Source organism: Myxocyprinus asiaticus, chromosome 26, assembly GCF_019703515.2.
Source record: "Myxocyprinus asiaticus isolate MX2 ecotype Aquarium Trade chromosome 26, UBuf_Myxa_2, whole genome shotgun sequence".
Classification (NCBI taxonomy): Eukaryota; Metazoa; Chordata; class Actinopteri; order Cypriniformes; family Catostomidae; genus Myxocyprinus; species Myxocyprinus asiaticus.
The window spans coordinates 46,982,055-47,007,909 of NC_059369.1; the positions used below are offsets into that span (position 1 = coordinate 46,982,055).

Consider the following 25,855-nt stretch of genomic DNA (forward strand, 5'->3'; position numbering starts at 1 on the left):
GAGCGAGGGAGAGGGAGAGAGAGAGGGAGAGAGAGGGGGAGAGAGGGGGAGAGAGAGAGAGAGAGGGAGAGAGAGAGAGAGAGAGAGAGAGAGAGAGGGAGAGAGAGAGAGAGAGAGAGAGAGAGAGGGAGAGGGAGAGAGAGAGAGAGAGAGAGAGAGAGAGAGAGAGAGGGAGAGAGAGGGAGAGGGAGAGAGAGAGAGAGAGGGAGAGGGAGAGGGAGAGAGAGGGGGAGAGAGAGAGAGAGAGAGAGAGAGAGAGAGAGAGAGAGGGAGAGGGAGAGAGGGAGAGAGAGAGGGAGAGAGAGAGAGAGAGAGAGAGAGTTAGTTCAGGACAGTGTGAAAAAGAAAGGACATGTAAGAGGGGCAGAGACACGAGACCGGGGTTTGGGCCGCTACTGTTGATTGTGAATGCGATGTGAGCCATCAGCTGCTCATGTGAACTCCATTACAGCAGCACTAACAGGCAGCTGACCAGAGACACATGCTGCTGCTGGAGGAGTAATACACACTCATACACATTCATGTGCACCAATGCAGTTACATACAGATTAATACTCGTGTAATGCACTTCGTTTCGCTCGCTCATTCTCACCTTATCTTTTCTCTGTCTCTTTCTGTGTCATTAGTCTTTTATATATAAAAAAAAGCAAAATAAATATGTCAAGGTAAGACTCTGTTTACATGTTTGAATAATTGCAGGGTTTGCATAGTTGTTCTGTGTGCTTTCTTAGTAACTTTTTACTTAAAATACTATGCAATAAGATTAGCATTTACATACATTAATGGACTGGTCAGATGTTTTATCCAAATCTTCTAATAGTGCCTAGTAAAGAGTTAAGCGGTATGACTGTTCCCTGGTTAACTTGTAACTAACAGCTCATCTGAATAAACTCTATTTGTCAGCAGCCTGGCAAATTAATTACAAAAGTTTGTTTTCTCTAGCAGTGGTTTTGCTCAAACACCTTGTTCAAAACTGTCACACAAGTATTTTAATGAATCATAACATCTGTTGGGGAAACACAATAACAGCACACTGTTGTGCATTCAGACGAGGGTCAGCTACAGTATATAATGAAGATTGATCAGGTTAGGTGATCAGCTGTATGATGACGGTAGATTGGAACATTTATTTTGGAGAAAGTGGTCACATGTGCTTTATATTAATACAATAATATTTTTGTATGTGACCTTTTCCATTTGTGCTGTTTCATGCATAGTTTTTTGTTTCCTTGTTGTTCTACAGTTTAAATTGTGCTGATAAGCCTGTAATAGGCTTTATATTGGCAAGATCACATTGTGACAACTTACCCCATATACAGTACATATGACAACATGCCCCTAACAGTTTTTTTTCCTCAATAACAGTGGAAATGTTATGAACTTATACAAAAATGGATTTTCATAAATAACCCTAACTGTGAGAAATATTGACTGGATTAAAATCTAGCTCTGTTCTCCCATATCATTTCTTTAGTATTCCACATGGTTGTACTGCAGAGAATTGTGAAGGATATCATTTGATTTTACATTCTTGCAAGCTCTCTAATTGAGGCCAACGTAAAACTCCCTAAATATTATTATCACATGCTTCTCATTCTGTAGATTCATGTTCAACAGTGAGAGGACAAACCTAATCATCCAATCACTCCTTCATCTAGAGATCTGATCCCTGTGACCTTCATCTCAGAACATTTCATTCATTATATCAAGGCATGTTGTTACCTTAAAGGACATTCCACAGATGTGAATCATTCAGTGTGTTGACAGTCTGTCAGCAGTTAATGATTGTGGAAGGAGGAACATAAAGACGTTTTCTAGATAGACTCACTACACACACTCATAGAGACTGATGCCAAGGACCCACAATATAATTATCCCCTTGCAAGGACCTCCTTCCTAAAATATAAAGGCATCTGTGCATTTCATGTATAAAGACCCTTTTGTAGTGTATGAAAAATAATAAACATGATACAGTATTATAGAACAACATGTTGTTTCTAAACAGAAACTTAAATGCACAATATTAAGTTAACAGCATGTATTTTTTGTCCACTAAATATTTTATAGAATTCATTTTTTCCCATTAGAGTTAATTTTTATTTCAAATGTATTTTATTTGTCAGATGTTCCCCTGCTTTATATTTATGATGTAACTGATATAGGTGTGCCGCAGAGAGTCGAGTGAAATCACGTGCCGTCTGGTGAAGAACAGACTTGTTTCCTGTTTCCTCTATAATGTCCTCAGACACGCTTCATTCCAGTGTCTCATGTCACACTGTACAGTGAAATCTGTCATGTTCAGTGTTACATTCTGTTTCCGTGTGGCAGAGACTAAATGAATTACAGTATCTTCAATTATCTTTTGATCAATGATTGCTGTAATTGCAGTAGACACACTGTAACAGTGATTTACCACGGCAGGAACATACGGATTATAATTTACCGCTCAGCCGTTCTGAAAGACATTAGTTCTTTAAAGTGTCTTCATAGTTCACATGAAGGACACAACACATAGCTCAGAGAATGTGGCCTGTGACATCAGTGGATTTATAGTTACTTTTCTAACTAGTAAAATTAATCTGCTGGATTTTCACTTTTTTGTTGAATAATATTGATTACCACAAAAAATACTTTCTTCTCATCCCTCCTTTAAAAAAAAAAAAAGAGAGAAAAAAAATCGAGCTTACAGTGAGTAGTTGGGTATGATTGGATTACAAAGTAATTAGTTACTGTAATCTAATTACGTTTAGGAACAAAAAGTAGTATAATACACTTCAATGTAAATGATTGTAATCAGATTACAGTTACTGACTTTCAATGAAAGTAATTACTTTTAAGTGCATTACTTGGGTTACAAATATTTCTATAAAAATAATATTTATGTGTAATACAATTAAAATGTGAATTCATATGTTCATATGTACGTCTGTTTGCATTTCTGTGACAGCTGAATGTGACAATGAACAAGGAGAAAATACACATTATTTTGAATTTGTTAACAGAAGAAAAAAATGTTTGTGACAAGAATTTTAGAAAGTAACTTAAAAGTACATAAGTAGTTAGTAATTTGTGGTGGATTACTTTTTTAGTAACTAACCCAACACTGACAGTGAGACACAATCTGTAAACATTAAAATACTCACTGTTTCAAATGTATAGACACAAGACATAAACAAAAGATGATTTTAGTGTGATGAAATCACTTACTAACCGCATCTGTGGAACGTTATGGCCAATTTTACAACTTCATTGCCATGACGATGCATTGCTGTAAACACTAAAAACCCTAAAACTTTGATTTAAACAACTTTACAGCTCAAATAAAACATGAGTTTTAACAGAATAATTAATGAAAGTGCTTTTATTAAATTATAATCTTCACATTTCTGATTTTAAACCCTCCAAAAATAGGCCCCATTGACTTCCATTGGAAGTGTCTCACTGGAACACAGATTTGTGCTTTTTGAGAAAATAAAATAAAATAAAAAAATAAACAAAAAATAAAAAAAATTACGAAAGAGGGACACGTTGAAATACATTTTTGTGGTAATTAACATTATGCAACAAATGCTGTTTATTGAACTGAACTTGTATTAGAACCTAACCCTAACTTGATCCCTAATAAATTCAAGTGCTTTTATTTCATCATGTATTTGAAGTCTTGTCCAGCAGGTGGCGCTAAAGACTTTATAATACATGTTTGCACGTTTGCTTGTTTTTATTCTAAGTTTCCTCGATTTTACATAATACTCTATTATTATTATTATTATTGTTGTTATTATTATTATTATTACTTCAATCAAATCGCTATTTTATGGACCGTGCTTCCTTTAGAATTACATTATTTTTTAAAAAAAATACGGCAGTTATTTCTATTCAGATTTATGAAAATAAATTATGTGTGACAGAATAATATTCTAATAATATTTAGTATAATTGTTCAAAGTATTCAATACTATTTTACTGTAAATGATGAGATGCGGAGGGAGTGACGTCACAAGTTGAGACAGAATGAACTTGTGCACACTTTGCGCTCCTGTAACGGGAGAGATGATGACCTCCGAATAATAATCAAACTCAGAGATGAAAACACGGGACAGTAGTGCCGTTTACCACACTGACAGCACGATACTATGAGGACATCGATTACAGGCAGTCATTTAAACATCAGCAAATAGGAGGCGCATCGTGTGAGACTGCAGCATCACCTGAATCTCCTCCATCAGCCTCCGTCTGTCTCTGATAACGCACAAACATCAGACCGGAGCGCGGATCGGAGGCGATGGCAGCCGGCGGAGGATGCGGGCAATCGGTGGATCAGTACCGGGCCGAGGTGGAGCGGTTGACTCGGGAGCTCGCAGAGGCGAACCGGGAGAAGATTCGTGCGGCGGAATGCGGTCTGGTGGTTCTGGAGGAGAATGAGACACTGAAGCATCAGTACGCGGAGCTCGAGAGTGAACAGGAGGCGCTGAAACACGAGCTGGAGCAGCTGCAGGAGGTAAAACACACATCAGTCGCACACACTGACACATACATGTTGTCTACTGCAGATCATACCTGTTGTTTGCCTCATTTTGACAAGCGATGCTCGGCTCTCTCTTATTGTGTCTTGCTGAATGAATTATGAATCATTTGCTTTGTAGATTCTTGTATATTATGTCATGCACCGTGCTAATATTTATTTATTTATTTATTTATTTTTTAGATGGTACCGTGGTAATACCATGTTTGTGCCATCATATAACTTTTTTAGTAAACTTGGACTCTGAGGGAATCTAGTCTTCTCAAAGTGTCTGAATGTCAACAATAGATCAATAGAGTCAGTAGCCATATCTAGGGGTTAAATTAGGATTTCGGAGGTGGGGGAACCCTAAAATTGGGTGATTCTGTTTTAATGATTTGTCTATCATTATTTATGTATGTCATTGTTCAATTTAATTGTGAAAATACATAATTACGCGGAAAATTTGTTTTAGTAGATTAACTTTTTTTTTTTTTTTTTTTTGTGGCACCATTCTGAGTAAACTCTAGAGACTGTTGTGTGTGAAAATCCCAGAAATACTCAAACCAGCCCGTCTGACACCAACAATCATCCATGCGATTATCTAATCAGCCAATCATGTGGCAGCAGTGCATAAAATGATGCAGATATGGGTCAGGAGCTTCAGTTAATGTTCACATCAAACCTCAGAATGGGGAAAAAATGTGATCTCAGTGATTTGGACAGTGGCATGATTGTTGGTGCCAGACGGGCTGGTTTGAGTATTTCTGTAACCGGCTGAACAGTCAGAATAACGTATAATGAAAACTTAAAAAGACACAAATACACACACGGCAGCTGCGTGTGGCGCTCTCTCTCTCTCCCGAACTGCCGCATCCAGCTGCATTTATCCCTCTCCTCGGCTGATTAGCCTGATTGGGGGCCGGCCGTGCATAGTCACGGCCCAGCCCCGCCCTCCTCCTCATCACACTTCTCCCTCCTTTGCCTCAGGCCGGGGAACACCTGGCATGACGTACATCCCCCCCCTCCTTTCCGGGGTGGGGTGGGGGGGCATTACTCTTGTGGCTGCGCCTGCCGGCAGGCTTTCCCCACCTTTTGAGACCTGGGAGTGAGACAAGGGGAGGGAAAAGAGGAGAGGGAAAGGGCAAGGCGGAGCAACAGTGAGAGAGAGAAAGTGTTTTAAAAAATATTGCTCGCCGGTTCCCAGACACGCCGTCGCCTGGTCCTCGACCACTCCTTCACCCTCTGGCGGACGACAGCTGCTCCTCCCTGGGTGGACAGCTGACCCCTGGCAGATGGAACACCCCTCCGCGTTCTGGCGGCCGGTAGCGAGCCCATCCTCCCCTCACAGACGGCAGCCATTCCTCCACGTCCAGGTGGCCGGCAGGGACTCCTCAGTCCCCTGCTCCTTCGGACAGACAGCAGTGGCGAGGACTCAATGACAGCGCATCCCTTCTCCTTGTAACAGGTTTATGTGGGCAAGGAGAAGGCAGGAACCGGACGAACCATCAAAATAATGTTTAATGAAAACTTAAACATAAACACACATAGCAGCTGCGTGTGGCTCTCTCTCTCCTGAACTGCCACATCTGGCTCGGCCTTTTCCCTCTCCACGGCTGATTAACCTGATTGGGGGCTGGCCGTGTGCACTCACAGCCCGGCCCCGCCCTCCTCCTCATCACAGGTGCCAAAAACAAAAAACATCCAGTGAGCGGCAGTTCTGTGAGTGGAAAGCACATCTATGCGGGGGTGCACGGTCTCATGCTGCTCTTGTATTCTGCCTCTACCAGTGTCCGCAACTGACTAGAGCGAAGCATAACGAGCATGAAATATTTAAGTACACTTGCTAAATAAGATGGAATGTCTCGAGGATCAAACAAAAACTGCATCGGAGAATACTATAAATGGAATGGATTGACAAACAAGCATTATTTTATTTTTTGGAATTGACCATACCGGCCCAGTTTAACCCCTATCACCCTGTAGCTCAACACCGGTTGCCCACTGAAGATAAGCAGGGCTGAGTCTGGTCAGTACCTGGATGGGAGACCTCCTGGGAAAACTAAGTATTAGGGAGTCCAGCAGGGGGTGCTCATCCTGTGGTCTGTGTGGGTCCTAATGCCCCAGTATAGTGATGGGGGCACACTATACTGTAAAAAGGCACTGTCCATTGGATGAGATGTTAGACCGAGGTCCTGACTCTCTGTGGTCCTTAAAAATCCCAGGGCACTTCTCGTAAAGAGTAAGAGTGAAACCCTGGTGTCCAGGACAAATTTGCCCATTGGCCCTTCTCAATCATGGCCTCCTAATAATCCCCCTCCATTAATTGGCTCTATAACTCTTCTCTCTCCTCCACCAACAGCTGGTGTGTGGTGAGTGAACTGGTGCACTATGGCTGCCGTCACATCATCCAGGTGGATGCTGCACACTGGTGGTGGTTGAGGAGATTCCTCTGTTCATGTATGTAAAGTGCTTTGAGTGTAGTGTCTGAAAAGCACAATATAAATGTAACATTCAGTAATGTGTTTACTCAATATGGCATGTTCTATGTGTATTACCCTCATGTCGTCAGCAAAATAAAAAACCATTTATTTTCCATTTTTATTAATTCATATAAAAAAGATAAAGCATAGTTTGTTGAAGTTATCTTATATTGAAACCATTCTTAGTAACGTTTGTGAATAAAACAAATTATATAATTTCATTTACGTGTCATATGTGTTTTTTAATGTGCATTTTAATTTACAAGTAATCGGGTACTATTTTTTTGTGGGTTAGAGTACTCGACTACAAAATTACTGGAAAATGCCCATCCCTGGTATCAAATTAAGTCTCTCTGTAATACACTGCAGAAACGTATCGTGACATTTTGATGACATTTTAGTTTTGACTTGGTACTGAAGTACCGGTACCTTTGACATCACTAATTTGTGGACCCATATTCTTACCTATTTATAACAACACATTTTTTTATGAATATATTTACATTAAGTTTTTGCATGATGCAAAGATCAGCTCAAAGGATTATATGGTTTCATCACTTTACTCTCAAATTTGGACAAAGATGTAATAATCAATGCAACCACAGCAAATGCTGAGACAGTAGTAAGCAGTTTTTGACTCTGTGTGATGCAGGTCATTGGGGTCAGTTTGAGGATGTTGTTAGATTAACTGTTTCTTCTGTCTCTACATCATCAGTGGAGTCTTTTGAACTCTTCATCCTGTGAAAATCTCACTATAGTGGAAAACACATCCTAATCAAACAGTTGATCTCATGATGCGCTCATTAAGATCAATGGTGTCTTTGAAATAGAACATCGTTTTAAAGAAATTAAAGGCATGATTTTCCATTGTTTGTGTTCCCTGCAATCCAGTAAGTGTCCAGTATGGACACTGAAGAGGACACTGGTGTTGTGTAACTGGATTTGATCGAGCACACTGTAACTTATCTGGGGCAAATGGACTCGTTTTTTAAGAGAGAGGTGAAATGATGAAGAGATAAAGAAGAAGGGATAGAGAAAGAGGAAAAATGAGACAAATACAGAGGTAATGGGATACTTTCTGTCGTCTGCAGTGATTCTAGAGACTGTGGTTGCCCAGCATTAATATAAAAGGTCAGTGTGGATAATAGTGTTGTTAAATCTTTAGGTAAGGTCATGTTTGTTTTGTTTTTGTTTTGTTTGTTTTGACGTTTGTTGTTTTGCTTTTTAATGTGTATGAATGTGCATCAAAGGAATTGTAGCTGTTCATTGACGGCAGTCCTCCACAGTGAATAACTTGAAATTGCATCTATGTCAGTAATTGCATTTTCATGGCAGCTCCCTCAAGATCAGGACAATCTGCCCCGTGGGTTTGTGTTTAATTAACTGTGTCATGCCAATCTTGGTATAACTCCTCTCTCCAAAACAGCCAAAAATTAGGGTCAGTTTGACATCACTTGCCTTCATTTTAACTAAATGGACAAAAGGATAGTTTACCCAAAAATTTTAATTTCTAACAATATATAATATAATTTCATAATACTCATGTTAGTTGTTTGAAAAGCAGTAAGTGTATTTTATATATTTAGATTTTGATTTAGAAATAAAAATAATAAAATATATATATATATATATATATATATATATATATATATATATATTATATATATATACACACACACACACACACACACACACTGGCGGCCAAAAGTTTGGAATAATGTACAGATTTTGCTGTTTCGGAAGGATATTGGTACTTTAATTCACCAAAGTGGCATTCAACTGATCATAAAGTATAGTCAGGACATTACTGATGTAAAAAACAGCACCATCACTATTTGAAAAAAGGCATTTGTTATCAAATCTAGACAGCAGCCATCACTCCAACACCTTATCCTTGAGTAATCATGCTAAATTGATCATTTGGTACCTGAAAATCACTTGCCATTATATCAAACACAGCTGAAAGATATTTGGTTCATTAAATGAAGCTTAACATTGTCTTTGTGTTTGTTTTTGAGTTGCCACAGTATGCAATAGACTGGCATGTCTTAAGGTCAGTATTAGGTCAAAAATGGCAAAAAAGAAACGGCTTTCTCTAGAAACTCATCAGTCAATCATTGTTTTGAGGAATGAAGGCTATACAATGCTTGAAATTGCCAAAAAACTGCAGATTTCATACAAAGGTGTACACTACAGTCTTCAAAGACAAAGGACAACTGACTCTAACAAGGACAGAAAGAGATGTGGAAGGCCAGATGTACAACTAAACAAGAGGATAAGTACATCAGAGTCTCTAGTTTGAGAAATAGACGCCTCACATGTCCTCAGCTGACAGCTTCATTGAATTCTACCTGCTCAACACCAGTTTCATGTACAACAGTAAAGAGAAGACTCAGGGGTGCAGGCCTTATGGGAAAAAGAAAAGGTTCGAGTGGGCAAAGAAACACAGACATTGGACAACAGATAATTGGAAAAGAGTGTTATGGATCTTAACCCCATTGAGCTTTTGTGGGATCAGCTAGACTGTAAGGTGCGTGAGAAGTGCCCGACAAGACAGACACATCTATGGCAAGTGCTACAGGAAGTGTGGGGTGAAATGTCACCTGAGTATCTGGACAAACTGACAGCTAGAATAACAAGGATCTGCAAAGCTGTCATTGCTGCACGTGGAGGATTTTTTGATGAGAACTCTTTGAAGTAGTTTATATTATTTTCAAATTGTAATAGTAATTGTTCATGTTATTAATATCCTGACTATACATTGTGATCAGCTGAATGCCACTTTGGTGAATTAAAGTACCAATTTCTTTCCATAAGAGCAAAATCTGTACATTTTTCCAAACTTTTGGCCGCCAGTGTATATGCTCATTGGGAATGAGCAGTTCAGCCTGTGCAGATAGTTTACAAGCACATTTGTCTGACAATCTCTTTCACAATCAATAATACACATCTGTTTCTCTCTCAGATAGTATCTGTGTCGGTCCAAAGCAGTTGTTCTGTTTATAATCGAGTCTGTCTGTGGCTGAGAGTCTTGTGAAGAACACGAGTGCTGCAGGTGATATTTCCTCTGCCCATTTTTTTTCTTCTTCTGAGTCTTATTTCTCAATTTTTATTTTTTTTTTTTTTTTTTTGATGAATATTAAACAGAAGTGAAAGGCCACGCTGCATCATTTGCCTTTGGGCTCACAGCTCAATTCTTCTGAGATCTCTCCCTGAATTTACTTGCAAATCAGATTTTCTGAATGTGTAGAATTGCTTCTAGAATTCATCATACTCAGTAGTCGGACAGTCCATTGATGATCCTGCAAAAATGGAACAGTAAGAATTAGATTAATTTTAGAATTTCTATGGCGACAGGAAAACAGGTCAATGCCAGCAGTTCATTAAACTGCCCTAAAGAGGACAGGCTTTAATTCTGTTAGAGAAAAAACAAATTATAATCAGTCACAAAATAAACACTGGCAACTGGCTTATTTGATAAACCACAAATAGAGCTTCAAATGTTCTTTTGTCCCTCAGGACACACAGAGGAAATAGACTGTGTTTTAAGGTTACAGATGGAAGAGAACACTCTGTATGTGTGTGTATTGAACAGTGTATTAAAAGTTCTGTTTCCACTGAAATGCTCTTATTGATCCGCAGTGATGAGACGGGAGAATCTCGGTGATGATTTTCGGAAGATGCAGTGCGTCTCATTTTTGAGCTGTTTGCTTGTGTTGTCCTGTTAGTTCACAGCAACATACAAACATGTAAATGTGTTTACACACTCGTCTGTGGCAAAGGGAAGTTGTGGAAGCGATCCATGATCCTCACAGGCTACTCAGACAGTCAGAAACATCTTCATACATAGTTCACCTTGATTATGTCTTTTAAAGCTGTGAATTAAACGTATATACTGCACGTATGCTGTAGATCCCCGCTGAAAGCTGTAGTTTTGAGTTGTGAGGGATGAAGTTGTTAGGGTGATAATAAACAAGGCAACAGTGTATGTGGTACCCAAAGCAAGACTGAAGTGTGGTTAAATATGAGACACTGATGATTGGAGTTCAGTCCTGTTACTGCTGGACCTCACTTAAATACTCTCAAAAGAACAAAGAGCTCTTGTGGGTCATCCATGTGGAATCATAAATCTGCCTGTCCCAGACTGAGCATGAAAAGACAGAAGGACAGGTCAGAACCCCGTCCCACATCAGCAGGGGTTTGAATGGATGTCGACTGACACTGCAGGCCCTGTTTCTCTGCCCTGGCCCCATGAGTCTCACCTCTCGCCACAGAAGATCCCTCAGGAGTGAACAGTATTGAAGTCTCTGATGCTGACGGGTGTTTTCATGATTATTGCTTTACGAATCAGCACAGCACTCAAGATTCAGGGGATAGTTTGCCCAAAAATGAACATTCTGTCATTTCTTACCTTCATGTTGTTTCAATCCTGTTTATTATTGAAGAATCGCTGCTCTTTTACATACAATGGATGCTCCTCTGTGGGTAAGCAGATTTTTCGGTTTGAATGCATGTCCATTGTGTAAAAGTGGTCTATTCCTGGATTGTGTCAGCCAGAAATGCAGGACACTTTTTCATTAAAGTCTGGAAATGATGCATTTTCTGCATTGTGTGTTTCAGCCCTGAAACCGGCAGCCTTTTATGCTGTGGACAGTTCATAGTGATCATGGCTCACAAGCTCTATAAAAGGACCAAAAAACACCATTAAAGAATCATAACAGTAGTCTGTATGTGCTGTATTTACACATCCTCTGAAGCCACATAAAGCTTTGTGTGAAGAACAGATGAAAATGTAAGGTGTTATTCACAGAACATCTTCCCCTCCGCTACAGCTCTCAAATCTCAGTCTCACATATAAAGCTGCGTAACATTTCTTAAAAATCTCTCCTCTTGGGTTCCACTGGAAAAAAATAATTATAACAGCATGGAGTTTGGGACAACAGTTTTGGGTGAACTATTCCTTTAACACCAATAAACATCATTTTCATTTTTACTACAAAGAACAGACTTTGGATCAATTATACATTATACTGTATACAATAAATGACGCTTATACCACGGGTCTGTTGAATGCTTGATTCTGATTGGTTGACTGACGTTCAAAGGTGTGCAATTATTTTTCAAGTAAACGCACAGCTATGAAGTAGTTCCAGGTCTTGACTGCATAACAGTTCCATATCACGTCACCAAATTATTTCAGTTATTTCAATGAGCTGTACAGGCTACCACAACAAAATAACCAATTCAAAGACACTGGTTAAAGTAAATTGGTTAAGAACATCAAACAATGTCTAAAATATACTAATTTATTTAAATTTCGATTGAAAATCATCCTTGGGCTCTCTTTCTTTCTCTCTCTCTTTCTCTGTCTCTCTCTCTTTCGCTCTCGTCTCACACACATACACACACACACACACACTCACTCACACGCACACACACACACATGTTGGTGTTGACTGTTTTTTTATGTTCAACTCAGAGAGACATAGAATTATAGATTGCTGATTATTGAATCTAAGAGCACCATCTGGAGACTGAATACTAGTCTTCTAAATTATCGTAAATGTGAAGAATATACTGAAAAAGAAATAAAAATGGAATGGAATTTAACAATAATAAGGATATATCATCAAGTGTTCTATGGGATGCTGCAAAAGCGGTGCTGAGAGGAAAGCTCTTTAAGTGATCCTCAAGAAAAAAAAAAGAAAAACCGATTTAACGAACACACTAAAACGCTGGAACAAAAACATATGGAATTAAATGATCCCCAAATACTAGAACAAATAAAAGCAACAAAACAAAAAGTAAATAAGATACTTGACAACCAAGTGGAGATTAAACTCAAATATATTAAACAGAGTTAATACAAGAATGGGCCTAGATCTAAAAAAAATGTTAGCATGGAAACTGCGTAAACAACAAACTGAAAGGTCAATCTTCAAAATCAGAGACCCTGAAACCGATGTAATGTGTTATAAACCAGAAGACAAACAACGGTCTTTTGACAAATACTATAAGAAATTATACTCCCAACCTGAATCTTCAGTCATTGAAAGTTTCCTGGAATCTCTAGATTTACCATCGGTAGGTGTGGAACAAAACAGATTGGTAACACAAGAAATCACAGAAGCAGATATGATGTTGCTATATCAAGACTAAAAACAAATAAAGTAATGGGAGGAGATGGGTATCCAGCTGAGTGGTATAAAACATTTAGGGAATTACTGAAACCTATGCTCTTAAAATATTTCGACAATGTTCTACGGCAAGCTATTATATCTGTGATCCTAAAAGTTGGAAACGATAAGATGGAATGCAGCTCCTACAGACCTATTTCTGTCTTAAATATAGATTACAGATTATATGCTTCAATAATGGCAAAAAGATTAGAAAATATAATTCCTGAGTTGACTGACAGTGACCAAACAGGATTTGTTAAAAACATGCAGACACAAGATAACGTGAGATGTGCATTATATCTGATTGATAGCATGAGCAAAAATAATTCCAAATCTCTGGCAATTAGCCTTGACGCAGAGAAGGCTTTCAACTCATTGCGATGGGAATTTATGTATCTGGTATTACAATGTTTTGGCTTTAATGATGAGGTTATAGGAAGTCTTAAACCTCTATATCACTTACCAATTGCCCAGATCAAAATAAATGGTAATGTGTCCGGCTCAATTACTCTGGAATGGGGATGCCGCCAGGGATGCCCCTTAAGTAACACACTCTTTGCATTATTCATAAAGCCACTTGCTCAAGCAATTAGAGAAGATGCAGAAATAACAGGAATTCCATTTAAAGAAACAGAGCATAAAATAAGTCTATATGCGGATGACATTCTTATGACTACCTCCGACCCAGATTCTAACCTGCCTAAACTCATGTCACGCCTTGAACAGTTTGGTTGGTATTCAGGATATAAATTACATTTACATAAAACACAAACCCTTTCTTATAATTATTCACCACAGGAGAACATACGTAAAAAATATAATTTCAAGTGGAAAACCAATAATATTAAACACCTGGGTGTTAATATACCAAAGAATTTGACTAACATTTATAATATAAATTATGGTTCTATCACAACAGAACTAAAAGGAGGCAATGGAGGGGCAGTGGTGGCTCAGCAGTTAAGGCTGTAGGTTACTGACCAGAAGGTCAGGGGTTCAAACCCTAGCACCACCAAGATGCCACTGTTGGGCCCTTGAGCAAGGCCCTTGACCCTATCTGCTCCAGGGGTGCTGTATCATGGCTGATCCCAGCTTAGCTGGGATATGTTAAAACAAATAAATTTCACTGTATATATGCAAAAAATGTATGTGTGACCAAAATAAAGGCTTCTTCTTCTAAAAGCAGATTTGGATAGATGGAAACCCTTAGTATGTATAACCATTCATTCAATCACTGCCTATAGTGATACCAAAGAAACAATTTAATGATTGGAATCAAATGATTTCCAGATTTATATGGAAGAATCAGAAGCTTTGGGTAAGACTTAAAACACTACAATTACCAAAGGAAAAAGAGGACTGTCTCTTCCCTGCTTGGAGGATTATTATGAAGCAGCACAATTAAGATATATAGTTTGCTGGTGTAATGATGAGTATAATGCAAAATGGAAAGAACTAGAATTCAGTCAACTGGACTTTCCTCTCCAATCCATACTAGGAGATAAAACTGCTAAGATTATGCATTCTAACAAATTAAGTTATTGGACAATGGTTCCTCTCAATATCTGGTTCAAAGAATGCAAAAATCTGAAGCTAGAGGGAAAAGCATGGCTGTTAAGATGGGTGGCATACGATAGAGATTTCAAGCCTGCACAGCTGGATTTGAGGTTTAAACAATGGACGTTGAAAGGCATTACATCATACTGCACAACCTCAACCAATACAGGTTTAGAAAGCTTCCAACATCTTACTGGCACCCACAACTTAGATAAGCAGGATTTCTATAGATATTTACAGCTTAGGAATCACTTTAATAGAACATTAAAAGTAATGAAGAAACTGAAATGAGTGTCATCAATGTTTTTATTGATGTATATAAGGGCATTATCCACAAGAAACTGGTATCAAGAATATATTCAAGTATACAATCCTCCAAGAACCATTCTACCTTATATGTTAAAGATAAATGGGAGAAGGAGGTGAACATAAATCTAACAGAAGAAGAATGGTTAAACATATGTAAAACACAGTCTACCACCTCCAGTTCGGGTCTATGGAGAGAATTTTCATGGAAAAATATCATTAGATTTTTTATTACTCTAAAAAGAAAACATTTATAGAATGGTAGACTGGAATCTGCACACTGCTGGAGACGATGTAACAACTCAATGGCTGATTACTTTCTCATATTTTGGAACTGTCCAGCAATCCAATCCTATTGGCTAGAGGTAGTCACAGAAATAGAATCAATACTGGGTTTTGAGATTGATCACAGCTTTGGCACTATATATTTAGGAAATATACCAACTGAATTTACTGCCCAGGAAAAGTACCTTCTTAAAGTATTACTGGTAGCTAGTAAAAAAGCAATAACTAAGAAATGGCTGGATGAGGAACCACCAATAATAGAAGAGTGGATAACGATTGTAAAGGAAATGTATGATATGGAGAAACTAGCCTCTTCTTTAAGACTAAGTATGGATACATTTTACAAGTACTGGTCGAAATGGCTAATACATACTGAACCTGTTACAGACTCCAAATGACCTATACTTAATACTCACTTGGTGGTTTCTGTTTTGGCTTGCCTCATTTCATTTCATTTTATTTTATTATATGGCACTCTTTCTTTTTGGGACTATTGGGAAAGTAACCCCTAACATGAAGATAACTGCTAAGGACATAAGAATTGTATGTGATACCCCTGGTGACCTGTCTGTTCAGTTCTTTTGTGCTTGTGTGTTCCACTAAAATAAAAAAAATAAAAAATAAAAATTAAAAAGACACTGAATCCGTGGCAGAAGAAAGTATTTCATCTCACAAGAGTGTTTTAGGGACAAAAACTAGAAAATGTCTTGAGATAAAACCCTGAATGATGTCTTAAGGAGTGGTAACTGTGGTATAAGTGGAATAATTGACTCCGACCCATTGAATTATTGAAAAATAATGCACACCTGAGGTGTAACGGTCACTCCGCTGAATTACCACCTCGGGAGTGCATTAGTTTTCAATAATTTAACGGTCCATCGTCAATTATTCCTTACTTACAATACAAGAAGTAGGATAATTGTTTTAAGGATGAATTCAGTAGAAGAAAGACATTTGAAGTAAACTGTAATTGTCATGAAATAGTTGGAGCGTTAACTAAAATCAGAGAAATAGAAAATAAGAACTAATGAACTGGGTATGAAAAATCCTCTCTTGTCTTTTTTTAAATTTTACTATCCTCTGTGATTTGCACTCTATTAATTTATTTATTTATAAAAAAAAAAAAAAAACTATTTTTTACTATTTGTAAAAACTGTTTGTGCTGCAGTGAGACTTTGGGACTGAGCTGTTTGCTGTGTGTATTGATCATTTCATTACTTCACTCTCCATAATGAAACTTCAGTGACTGCATTAAAACAAACTGTTGGGCAGAAGAAAAGGGGAATAAAAGGCAACTGTAAGGAGGATGGGCAAGATGACCTTAGATAGACATAAAAATCCAATACAAATTTGACATTTCTTTAACTGTAGAACACACACACCATGTGTACATCCCCATGTGATGACACAAAACTAGATTGCTCTCTTTATATTCAGTAGAGCTGTGTACCCCAACTAGACAATTTGTATTTAAATAGCTCTTTTCACAATAAGGCCCTTTCCCATTGCTGGAACTAAAGCCTGTTTTAGGTACTTTTACCCGGAACAAGTAGTTTTCTTTGTTTTTGCACATGAGGAACTACATTTCCTCTTTCCTCGTTAAGAAGGACTTTAGACAAAGTTTTTATTTCCTACTCTACTTAGGTACTTCTACCCTCAGAAGAGGGACTGTGGGAGGAGGACAGCCTGTGATTGGTCAAACACGAATGATGCACAAAGGTCACTTTTTTTGTGTGTATGCCACTTTATTTTCCATGTCTATTTTAAGAATCTTTTAAGGGGTCATGAAATGCTTTTTTTTATAGTTTCATTATCTTTCCTGAGGTCCACTGATAATGTTAGTAAACTTGTTGTTTTTTTCACCAAACCAGTCATAATTTTGTAATAAATTATATTTTTCCACCCTGTCTCAGACCATCTTTCTGAAAAGTTCAATTTTTGCCACAGCTCCTCCTTTAAACTTCAGTGTAAATGCCCTTTGTTATGACTGGTTAACAGCATACAGCCCCTCAAATTCAGCCATTTCTGAAACTCAAGTAAACAATCACCATAACATCAGAAATGTGCATTTCACGGTTTACACATAATGCACATCCAACACATTGCATTCGAATATATTACACTATTCATCTCAAGCACAACTGTTAACACTCACACCCTGTCTACACCGGACGCTATAATCAATGATGCTGTCTATCATGGAAGCGTCCATTGCGGCACGTCACTCCAACAGTAAACAATCAGGTGTCCTGTTCCATTTTGCACTGGTGCTACTACTGCCAACAACACAAAGAAATGTTTCAGAAAGTTTGTGTCGACGCACCCGGTGTAGACAGCCTCAAGCCGTCGCATCACATCAACGGATGCGCCCGGTGTACACAGTGTGTCAGCATCATAAACAATCACAATATCTGAAATATTAATGAATGGAACTGTTTACTTGCATTTTTGATCGAGTCCAGTAGTGTTTTTAACTACCCCATATCCTTCAGTGACAATTCCTTCATTTTATGACAGCATCACAAGATGCACACATCCAGTTTATCATACTGCACTGAGGTGCACATCACCAGAAACAAATCAAAACGGTCTAAGCTGTCCATCTAGTGCGTTTACATACACCAACAATTAAAAATAGCAGTGATAGGTCAAAGAACAGTTTGTTGAGCAGTTTAAACAACAAAACAATAGGAGACACAGCAGCTGATGAAGCGCATCTGGAATCCCGAGGTTGAGGCAAGGAAACAAATAGTATAATATTAGTGTAGATGCCATTCAAAATATTGCAGAGTTATAGATTATGAGAAATCCGGCAGACCGAACTAAAGCAGCCTAACTGTGAGTTGATGGATAAATTCGGTGTATGTCTGGCTAAATCGATGAGTCTTTAGTCTAGAAAACTGAGTGAGTGTGTCTGCATCCCGAACAGTGTTAGGGAGACTATTCCATAGTTTAGGAGCCAAATATGAAAAGGATCTACCTCCTTTTGTGGATTTTGATATTCTAGGAACTATTAACAAGCCATAATTTTGTGGTCATAATGAACGTGATGGAATATAGCATGACAGAAGTTCACTTAAGTACCTCAGAGCTAGACCATTCAAAGCTTTGTATGTAGTTAACAGAATTTTAAAATTAATAAGAAATTTTACATTGTAGCCAATGTAACGATGATAAAATGGGGCTAATATGATCATATTTCTTGGTTCTGGTCAGCACTCTGGCAGCTGCATTTTGAACCAATTGAAGTTTATTTATTGAACTTGCTGGACATCCTCCCAGTAATGCATTACAATAATCTAGTCTTGAGGTCATGAACACATGAATTAGTTTTTCAGCATCAGCAACAGAGAGCATGTGTCATAACTTAGCAATATTTCTCTGGAGGAAGAATGCTGTTCTACAAACATTGGAAATTTGATTTTCAAAGGACAGATTGGTATCAAATATAACACCTAAATTCTTCACTGTAGAAAACGATGCAACAGTACATCCATCGAGAGTCAAATTATATTTTATTTTTTAGAGGTTTTTGGTCCAATAATTAGTACCTCTGTTTTGTCGGAATTGAGTAGAAAGAAATTTCTGGCCATCCAATCTTTGATTTCACAGATACACTCTGCTAATTTGGGGAATTGTAAAATTTCATCAGATTTTGAAGAAATATAAAGTTGGGTATCGTCGGCATAACAGTGGAAACTTATTCCATGATTCCTGATAATATCTCCCAGGGGAAGCATATATAAGGAGAAAAGCAGAGGCCCTAAAACTGATCCCTGTGGCACTCCATACTTAACTTTTGTTTGATTTGATTTTGTTTGAATTCCTTGTTTACACACAAAGTGGTAGCGGTCTGCTAAATAGGACTTAAACCATGCTAATGTAAGTCCACTAATGCCAACATAATTCTCCAGCCTATTCAAGAGAATGATGTGGTCTATCGTGTCGAATGCAGCACTAAGATCTAAAAGCACTAGAAGAGAAATGCAGCCATGATCAGATGATAAGAGCAAGTCATTAGTAACTCTGATAAGTGCAGTCTCAGTACTGCGATGGGGCATAAATCCTGAGTGAAATTGTTCATATATACTATTTCTCTGTAGAAATTAACATAGTTGGGAGGACACTACCTTTTCTAGTATTTTCGACATAAATGGGAGATTTGAAATCGGTCTATAATTATCCAGTTCTCCAGGATCAAGCTGTGGCTTCTTAATAAGCGGTTTGATTACTGCCATTTTAAAGTTTCTTGGGACATGTCCTAAGGATAGCGAGGAGTTAATAATATTAAGAAGAGGTTCTTTAGAGGATTACAGGGAATACCTCTTTTAAGAACTTAGTTGGTATTGGATATAACATATATGTTGTGGCTTTTGATGTTTCGATAAGTTTTGTTAGCTCTTCACGATCTATGACAGCGAAGAAAAAAAAAAGAAAAAAAGGAAAGTGGAGTCATTACTATTGTGCTGCGATGGAATATCTGGTTCAGTCGATGCTTTATTCTTAACCAATTTAGCCACAGTACTGAATAAACACAGAGGATTGTTGTGGGTATTTTCTATGAGTTTGCTCAAATATGCTGACCTGGCAGCTTTTAGTGCCTGTCTGTAGCTACAGACACTATCCTTCCATGCACCGCAAAATACCTCTAATTTTGTGTTCTTCCACTTGCGCTCCATTTTCCGAGCTACTGTCTTGAGAGCATGAGTGTGATCATTGTACCATGGTGCGGGGCTTTTGTCTTTAATTTTCTTTAATCAAAGGGGGGGCGACACTATCAAGCATGCTAGAGAAGACTGTATTTATATTTTCTGTTATTACATCAAGTTCTTCTAGACTTAATGAGGATGTGAGAAAATTCTGGAAGATTATTAGTGATGTAGGATCGGAGCAGCCCAGCAGAAGGAAATTAAGAAGAATTTAAACAGAATAATACAGAGGCCCTGCACCAGAAATTCCTCAGAGCCATAAAACTAAGAGCTGCCAAAATGGCTCCCTAAAGTCTGGTATGGCCCAGCTAAATGAGATGAACCACATCTGGGCAATAAAACAAATAAAAGAAGATCTGTGAATGCAGAGGACCCCTTCTCGTACATGTCGTAAATCAGGGAATCCCCTATGACCCCTATGAGTTAGATCACACTCCTTGGAAACCCCGGGAGAAGCTAAGACACACTCTTTTTGTCCTTCAATATAAACCAATTTGCTACACTTAAACTAGACTCATCAGATCACGAGACATTGTGATCGTTTCTTGCAAACAGCATTTTAATCTATAACCTCTGACAAAATCACAAAACTTACTTTACTGTAACCTTATCCTGTACATAATCTGCCAAAGTGCCTAGAACTCTCATTCAAGGCATAACCTGATAATATACCCTGACAATCATGTTTCTCATAATGTGTAATATATTATCCATGTTGTAAAACCAATGAATTAACCATTATTATGACTTGTAATCAGGTATTTTCATGTTTTGTTACTTACACATGGAATATTCATGAAAGTATGTCATATTTAGTATATAAATGCTTGTTTATGTAGAGAATGTTGATGTTAACAAATGTCATGTCTCTTGCACCGTTTTCAAGATATAAAAGTTCATTCTGAGTGGGAAACGGGAGTCTTCACAGACAAAGGCTCATAAATCACCAATCAGAAGGAGGGACAGAGATTACCATGTGCCTCTGAAAAGGCACTTCTGATTGGCTCAGGACACCTTTGGGGTGTGGCCAATTTCAACGCAAAAACTGTCATACCAAGGAGGAACGCCGTTCTTTTCCTCTTCTTCAGCTCTCTTCTCCGTTCTTCAATTTCTCTGCTGCTCTGCTCTTGCTGTCGTGGCTTGCAGCCTCGCCCTGGTGCCCCTCAAGTGCAATGCAGAAGTCCAAGATGGCTCGGAGTAAAGCTCCGAGGAAGCCCTTCTCTGCGCTATGACACACACACGTGATGGGAGTCAATAAATAAATAATCTTGTCACCTGATTTTTTCAAAGATCCGGCCCTCAAGCTATACCTAAAATATGTGTGATATAATTTTCAATAAGCCATGAGAATAATATTACTCCAGTAAGTTAATTAATCATAATTCCCTTCTTAAAGCTAATTCCTTACAATAGAAATTGTGAGCGGATACAACAAGACATTTTACGATTTTAAAGGTGGAGAATTTTATTCGGACAAATAATCTAATTATTTGTCATTTATCTTTCATATAATGGTTGACAAATGCGGCTAATTCCATTATAAATAGATATACAGAGAAGTTTATTTTAATTCCTAACACACATACTAATCCTTACATAATGATGGAGGTGTGCAACACTTTAATCCATACTGTGTACATCTACATTTACCAACTTTCCCTACAGCAAAGCTATCTTTAGTGGTCGAAAGAATAGTTCTACCTGAATGATAGCGTGGTGTAAATTGAGTGACATTAGCTGATCGCAGCGAACAAGAGACGAGGTAATGATCTGAGATGTCATCGCTCTGTGGTAGAATTTCTATAGTATCAACATCAACTCCATATGACAGAATTAAATCTAGCGGATGATAATGGCGATGAGTTGGTCCTGTCACATTTTGTCTGACTACAAGAGAGTTGAGAATATTGATAAATGTTAATCCCAATGTGTCATTTTCATTATCTCTGTGAATGTTGAAGTCACCAACAATTAAAGCTCTATCCACAGTAACTACTAGATCAGATAGAAAATTGGCAAATTCACCATGGAAATCAGAATACGGCCCAGGTGATCTATATACTGTAGTAAGGGCAAAAAACGTATATCCTTTCCTCTGAGTAACACCAAAAACTTCTTTTAGAAATTAGTGCTTTGGTTGAAAGAGATCTAATGTTTAGTAGCCCTACCTTTATATGATGTTTATCTTTTTTTTTGTTTTTTGCAAGTTTGACCTTAATCAAAGTTTTTCTAAATTATTTAGTGAGAGTTTTGTGTTTGGTAGTTTGGGGAACAGACACAGTCTCTATATGATATCTAGGTGATACATATTATTACACTTGAGTCTGTGGTAGTATACTGTGGCCATAGAACTGTCTATTGAAGCAGTTTTCCCTCCTCGGTTTACTTTTTAATTAACATTTCAGAATATGAACCAACTAAAACCAACTAATTCATTTATTTTTTTATTATATGCACATTAGTTTGAATTGGAATGGTCTTTTTTTAACAGCCGGGAATGTTCCTTGCAATAAGATAACAAGGTGTTGTATGGTTTATATGTATTTGTTGCGCCCACCTGTAGACTAAGGAAACGTCAATTTCTAAAAATCTGCTGACTTTAAAATGTAATGAGTTTTGAAATGTATTTGAATGTTGGCCATATTTAATGGAAAATTTAAATATAGTTTCTCAGCCCAGTTGACTGCCCTACCCTACTGATTTAAATCATATATTTATACGCAGTTGCAGCAATACTAACATTGGGCTTTATTCATGAAAAACAAATTTATGTGTAAATCTATCATAAAGCCATTCTTTTGTACATTGTTGAATTATTACACGAGTCAGTTTGACCTAAGAATGGATTTATGAATGATGAATCACACAGAAATTTGTTCTCTTGTTTCATAAATGTGTTTTATTTTGTTTAAATTATTTAGTGTAGGCGACTAGACTATTTTTGTTTGCTATTCTAAAGTATTCTAACCAGTGCAAAGTCCATTTTTATACCAGTGGATTCTATAAAGTAGGATTTTTCAATAGTCCATTTTCAACATTGTTGTATTGTTGTTAAAGTGTTGTGTTGTGCTCACAGCTGATCCGTTAGGATTAGGGTTAGGGTTACCTAACCTAGTTAGTGAACATTCTTAGGTGACGTGAAGCTTCTTCAACTCGTCACATGCAGAGACCCTCTATGGCTGTTGAGACCTACAGTATATGATTAAATCAATTTAATCCATCTCTAAATCTAATTTCTCCAGCAGCATTTCATTTCTAAGGCAGATGTTAAAAGCAGCGCCGTCGATGATGCCCTGATTAGACGCTGCCCGCTGGCACAGTTTCCTGCCCTTCAGTGTTTGTGTTTTCAGGTGTGAGCTGTGGAATAATTCCTGTCTGTGTTCACTTCCTGGCCTGTATGTAGGACACTCGGTCTCTTTGGATGGCCATTAAATGACATTGTTATATGATGCTTAAGGCAGAGGACTGGAATAAAACCTGCACCACAGTGGGCAATTTACTGTCTTAAAAACCTCCAAACTGGGCCTACTCTGCGCTCATGCCTGACGGCACTCGTAAGGACAGACAAAAACATAGAGAGAGCAAGAGAGATGATTGGAGATGAGAACCAAATCAGATTTACTCATACTGTTTGAGCTGTGATGAATGGGCTTGATTATATGTCCTCATATAGGAAGTGCTACTGATTTATTGTTGTCTCTTTAATGCTCTATTAGGATGATGAGGAATGCACTTATCATTGAAGTGAAGACCTAATGCAAGTGGCAGATCATTTACACATTATCAGACAAACCCAGTGGCTGTGGGCACTGCTGATGTGTGTTAATATTTCACCAAAAGAAGAGATTAAAGTTGAGGCCATTTTTTATTTTCTGTTTTGTTGTGAATTTCCATCTGTGATGACGAGGAGGGTGTGGCCGGGTCGTGATGGAGCACAGCCGGCGCTAAATCAGCTGATCAGCGGGAGAGCGAGATAAAGGGGAGCTGGAAGCGCCGGTTCAGGAGAGAGAGAGACGTACGCGGCCGCGTTGCATGTGTGTCTGTGTTTGTTTATGTTTGTTTTAAGTTAAGTTTCTGATTTAAGTTTCTTTACGTTGACTGTTCAGCCGGTTCCCGCCTCCTCCTTGAACTGTTACATACACATTTTTGAAATGTAATGTCTTTTGAAACAAATTCATTCATTAAAGAAAGACAGTGAGATTGTACAATTTGATTCTGTGTAGCTTTGTGTCTTTATAATACCAGCTGACACAACATGCAACAGGTGTTTGGATCATATCTGCAACATTAAGAATCAATATTTTGACGAGACAAATAGATATTTCCCATTATGTAGAAAGAAGTTTAGAAACTAAGTTAAGATTAAAACAGCGGACTGACTGATGCCTAAAACATCAAACGACACAGCCAAGTGTCATTTTAGCTATAAAGCTAGTGCCATGTAACACAAAAGTGCTGTAATCAGGACTTTCACTTTTAGAATGAGCTATTTTAAACTTTGATGTGACACTTTTCTTAGTTTCAATGAGAGAAAATGAGACAAACCTTGAATGGCAGTGAGATTTTCTTAATGGCCTTCACCTGTTCACGTTTTAACAGTAAACCAGAGTTGCACTCGAGTGACGTCAACTCCCCACTTTGATTGATTGGCTAGATTAGAGCTGTCAGTCTAGAACTAGTGGACCAATGGGGATGCAAAATTTGGAAGCGCAAGTGAAGAATATGGAAATGAGAGCAAAGAAAAACACAGTGTAAGTGTGCAAAAAAATGTTTAATATGAGCAAAAAAATGTCAGAGAGAGCAAAAAACAGAGCAATATAACCGTGGAAAACCCCGGGTTATCTTCATTCTAAACCCTGCTTTTAACCCCGGGTAAAGCAACATTTCACACTTGTAATTTTGAAAGGGGGTAAGCACCGCTTTTTACCCAGGGTTATGAAACCCCGCTCCAGAGCATGGTTAACCCCACGTTGCGGTGCCAAAGGTATACAGTGTGAAATAATGTGCTGTTAGAATGTTTCATAAAGTTGTTTAGCAATAGACAACCAATCAAATAAAGCCTCAGTACTTACCTCGTTAAATATTAATGTGATTTGTACAGTCGCTGAAATTTTCACGCGCTGTTTACGTTCTCCGTCTGAGGGAATCCGGTGAAGTGTCAAACAGTGGTGGCAAATGCGATAACTGCCATGATGAAAAGACAGTATTCCGTGTTTTTGTGGCATATTTCAGTAGAAGAAAGACAAACAGAGAAGACATTTCACAGAAGAGAAGAGCAGCTCCACTGAGAGGCTGCGTATCCGTCGCGAGTTGCATTCATCCAATCATTGTTATCGACACCGCAAATATGCAAAAAGGAATGTTAACCCAGGGTTTAGGAAAGTACTGTGTGAAGCATTGGAACATGAACACCCAGTAGTGATGGGAAGATCGAATCATTTTACTGACTTGGATCTTTGAATCTCACTCAGCAAAATGAACAAATCTTTATTCAAGTCACTTCATTCATTAGTCACGTGACAGCCACAAAGGCTCTATAGGAAACAGAATCGCCCTGCGTCCGAAACCGTGTACTGTCACAGTATGTTCTGTATTTGATGAAGGATGCATGCGAGTAGTGGGAATAGATTTCGGACATCATCCGGGGACGTGGGCATTGACCCGTGACCCGCATATATGACGTAAGAACAACAACCGTGAAAACGATCTGCTCTGGTTTTGTTAAACCAGCTCAATGTAAGGAACAGTTATGTTGGTATATGTAGCACTTATAGTTGAGAAGAGCCGTCTGACTCGCGGTTCATCGACGCGCTTTTAAATCCAGCGCTTTGAACG

General features: G+C 38.2%; 1 protein-coding gene across 3 annotated transcripts in view; it reads left to right on the forward strand.

The window, feature by feature from the left end:
* Window positions 1–4,022: 4,022 nt before the first annotated feature.
* The window catches only part of LOC127417062 (protein bicaudal D homolog 1-like), a 64,503-nt gene continuing 42,670 nt past the window's right edge, over window positions 4,023–25,855 (forward strand). For all 3 annotated transcript variants that reach the window (XM_051656762.1, XM_051656763.1, XM_051656761.1), the window contains exon 1: window positions 4,023–4,498. In XM_051656762.1, coding sequence (XP_051512722.1) covers window positions 4,283–4,498 — 216 coding nt within the window. In that variant the 5' untranslated portion in view covers window positions 4,023–4,282. The remainder of the gene's footprint in view (window positions 4,499–25,855) is intronic.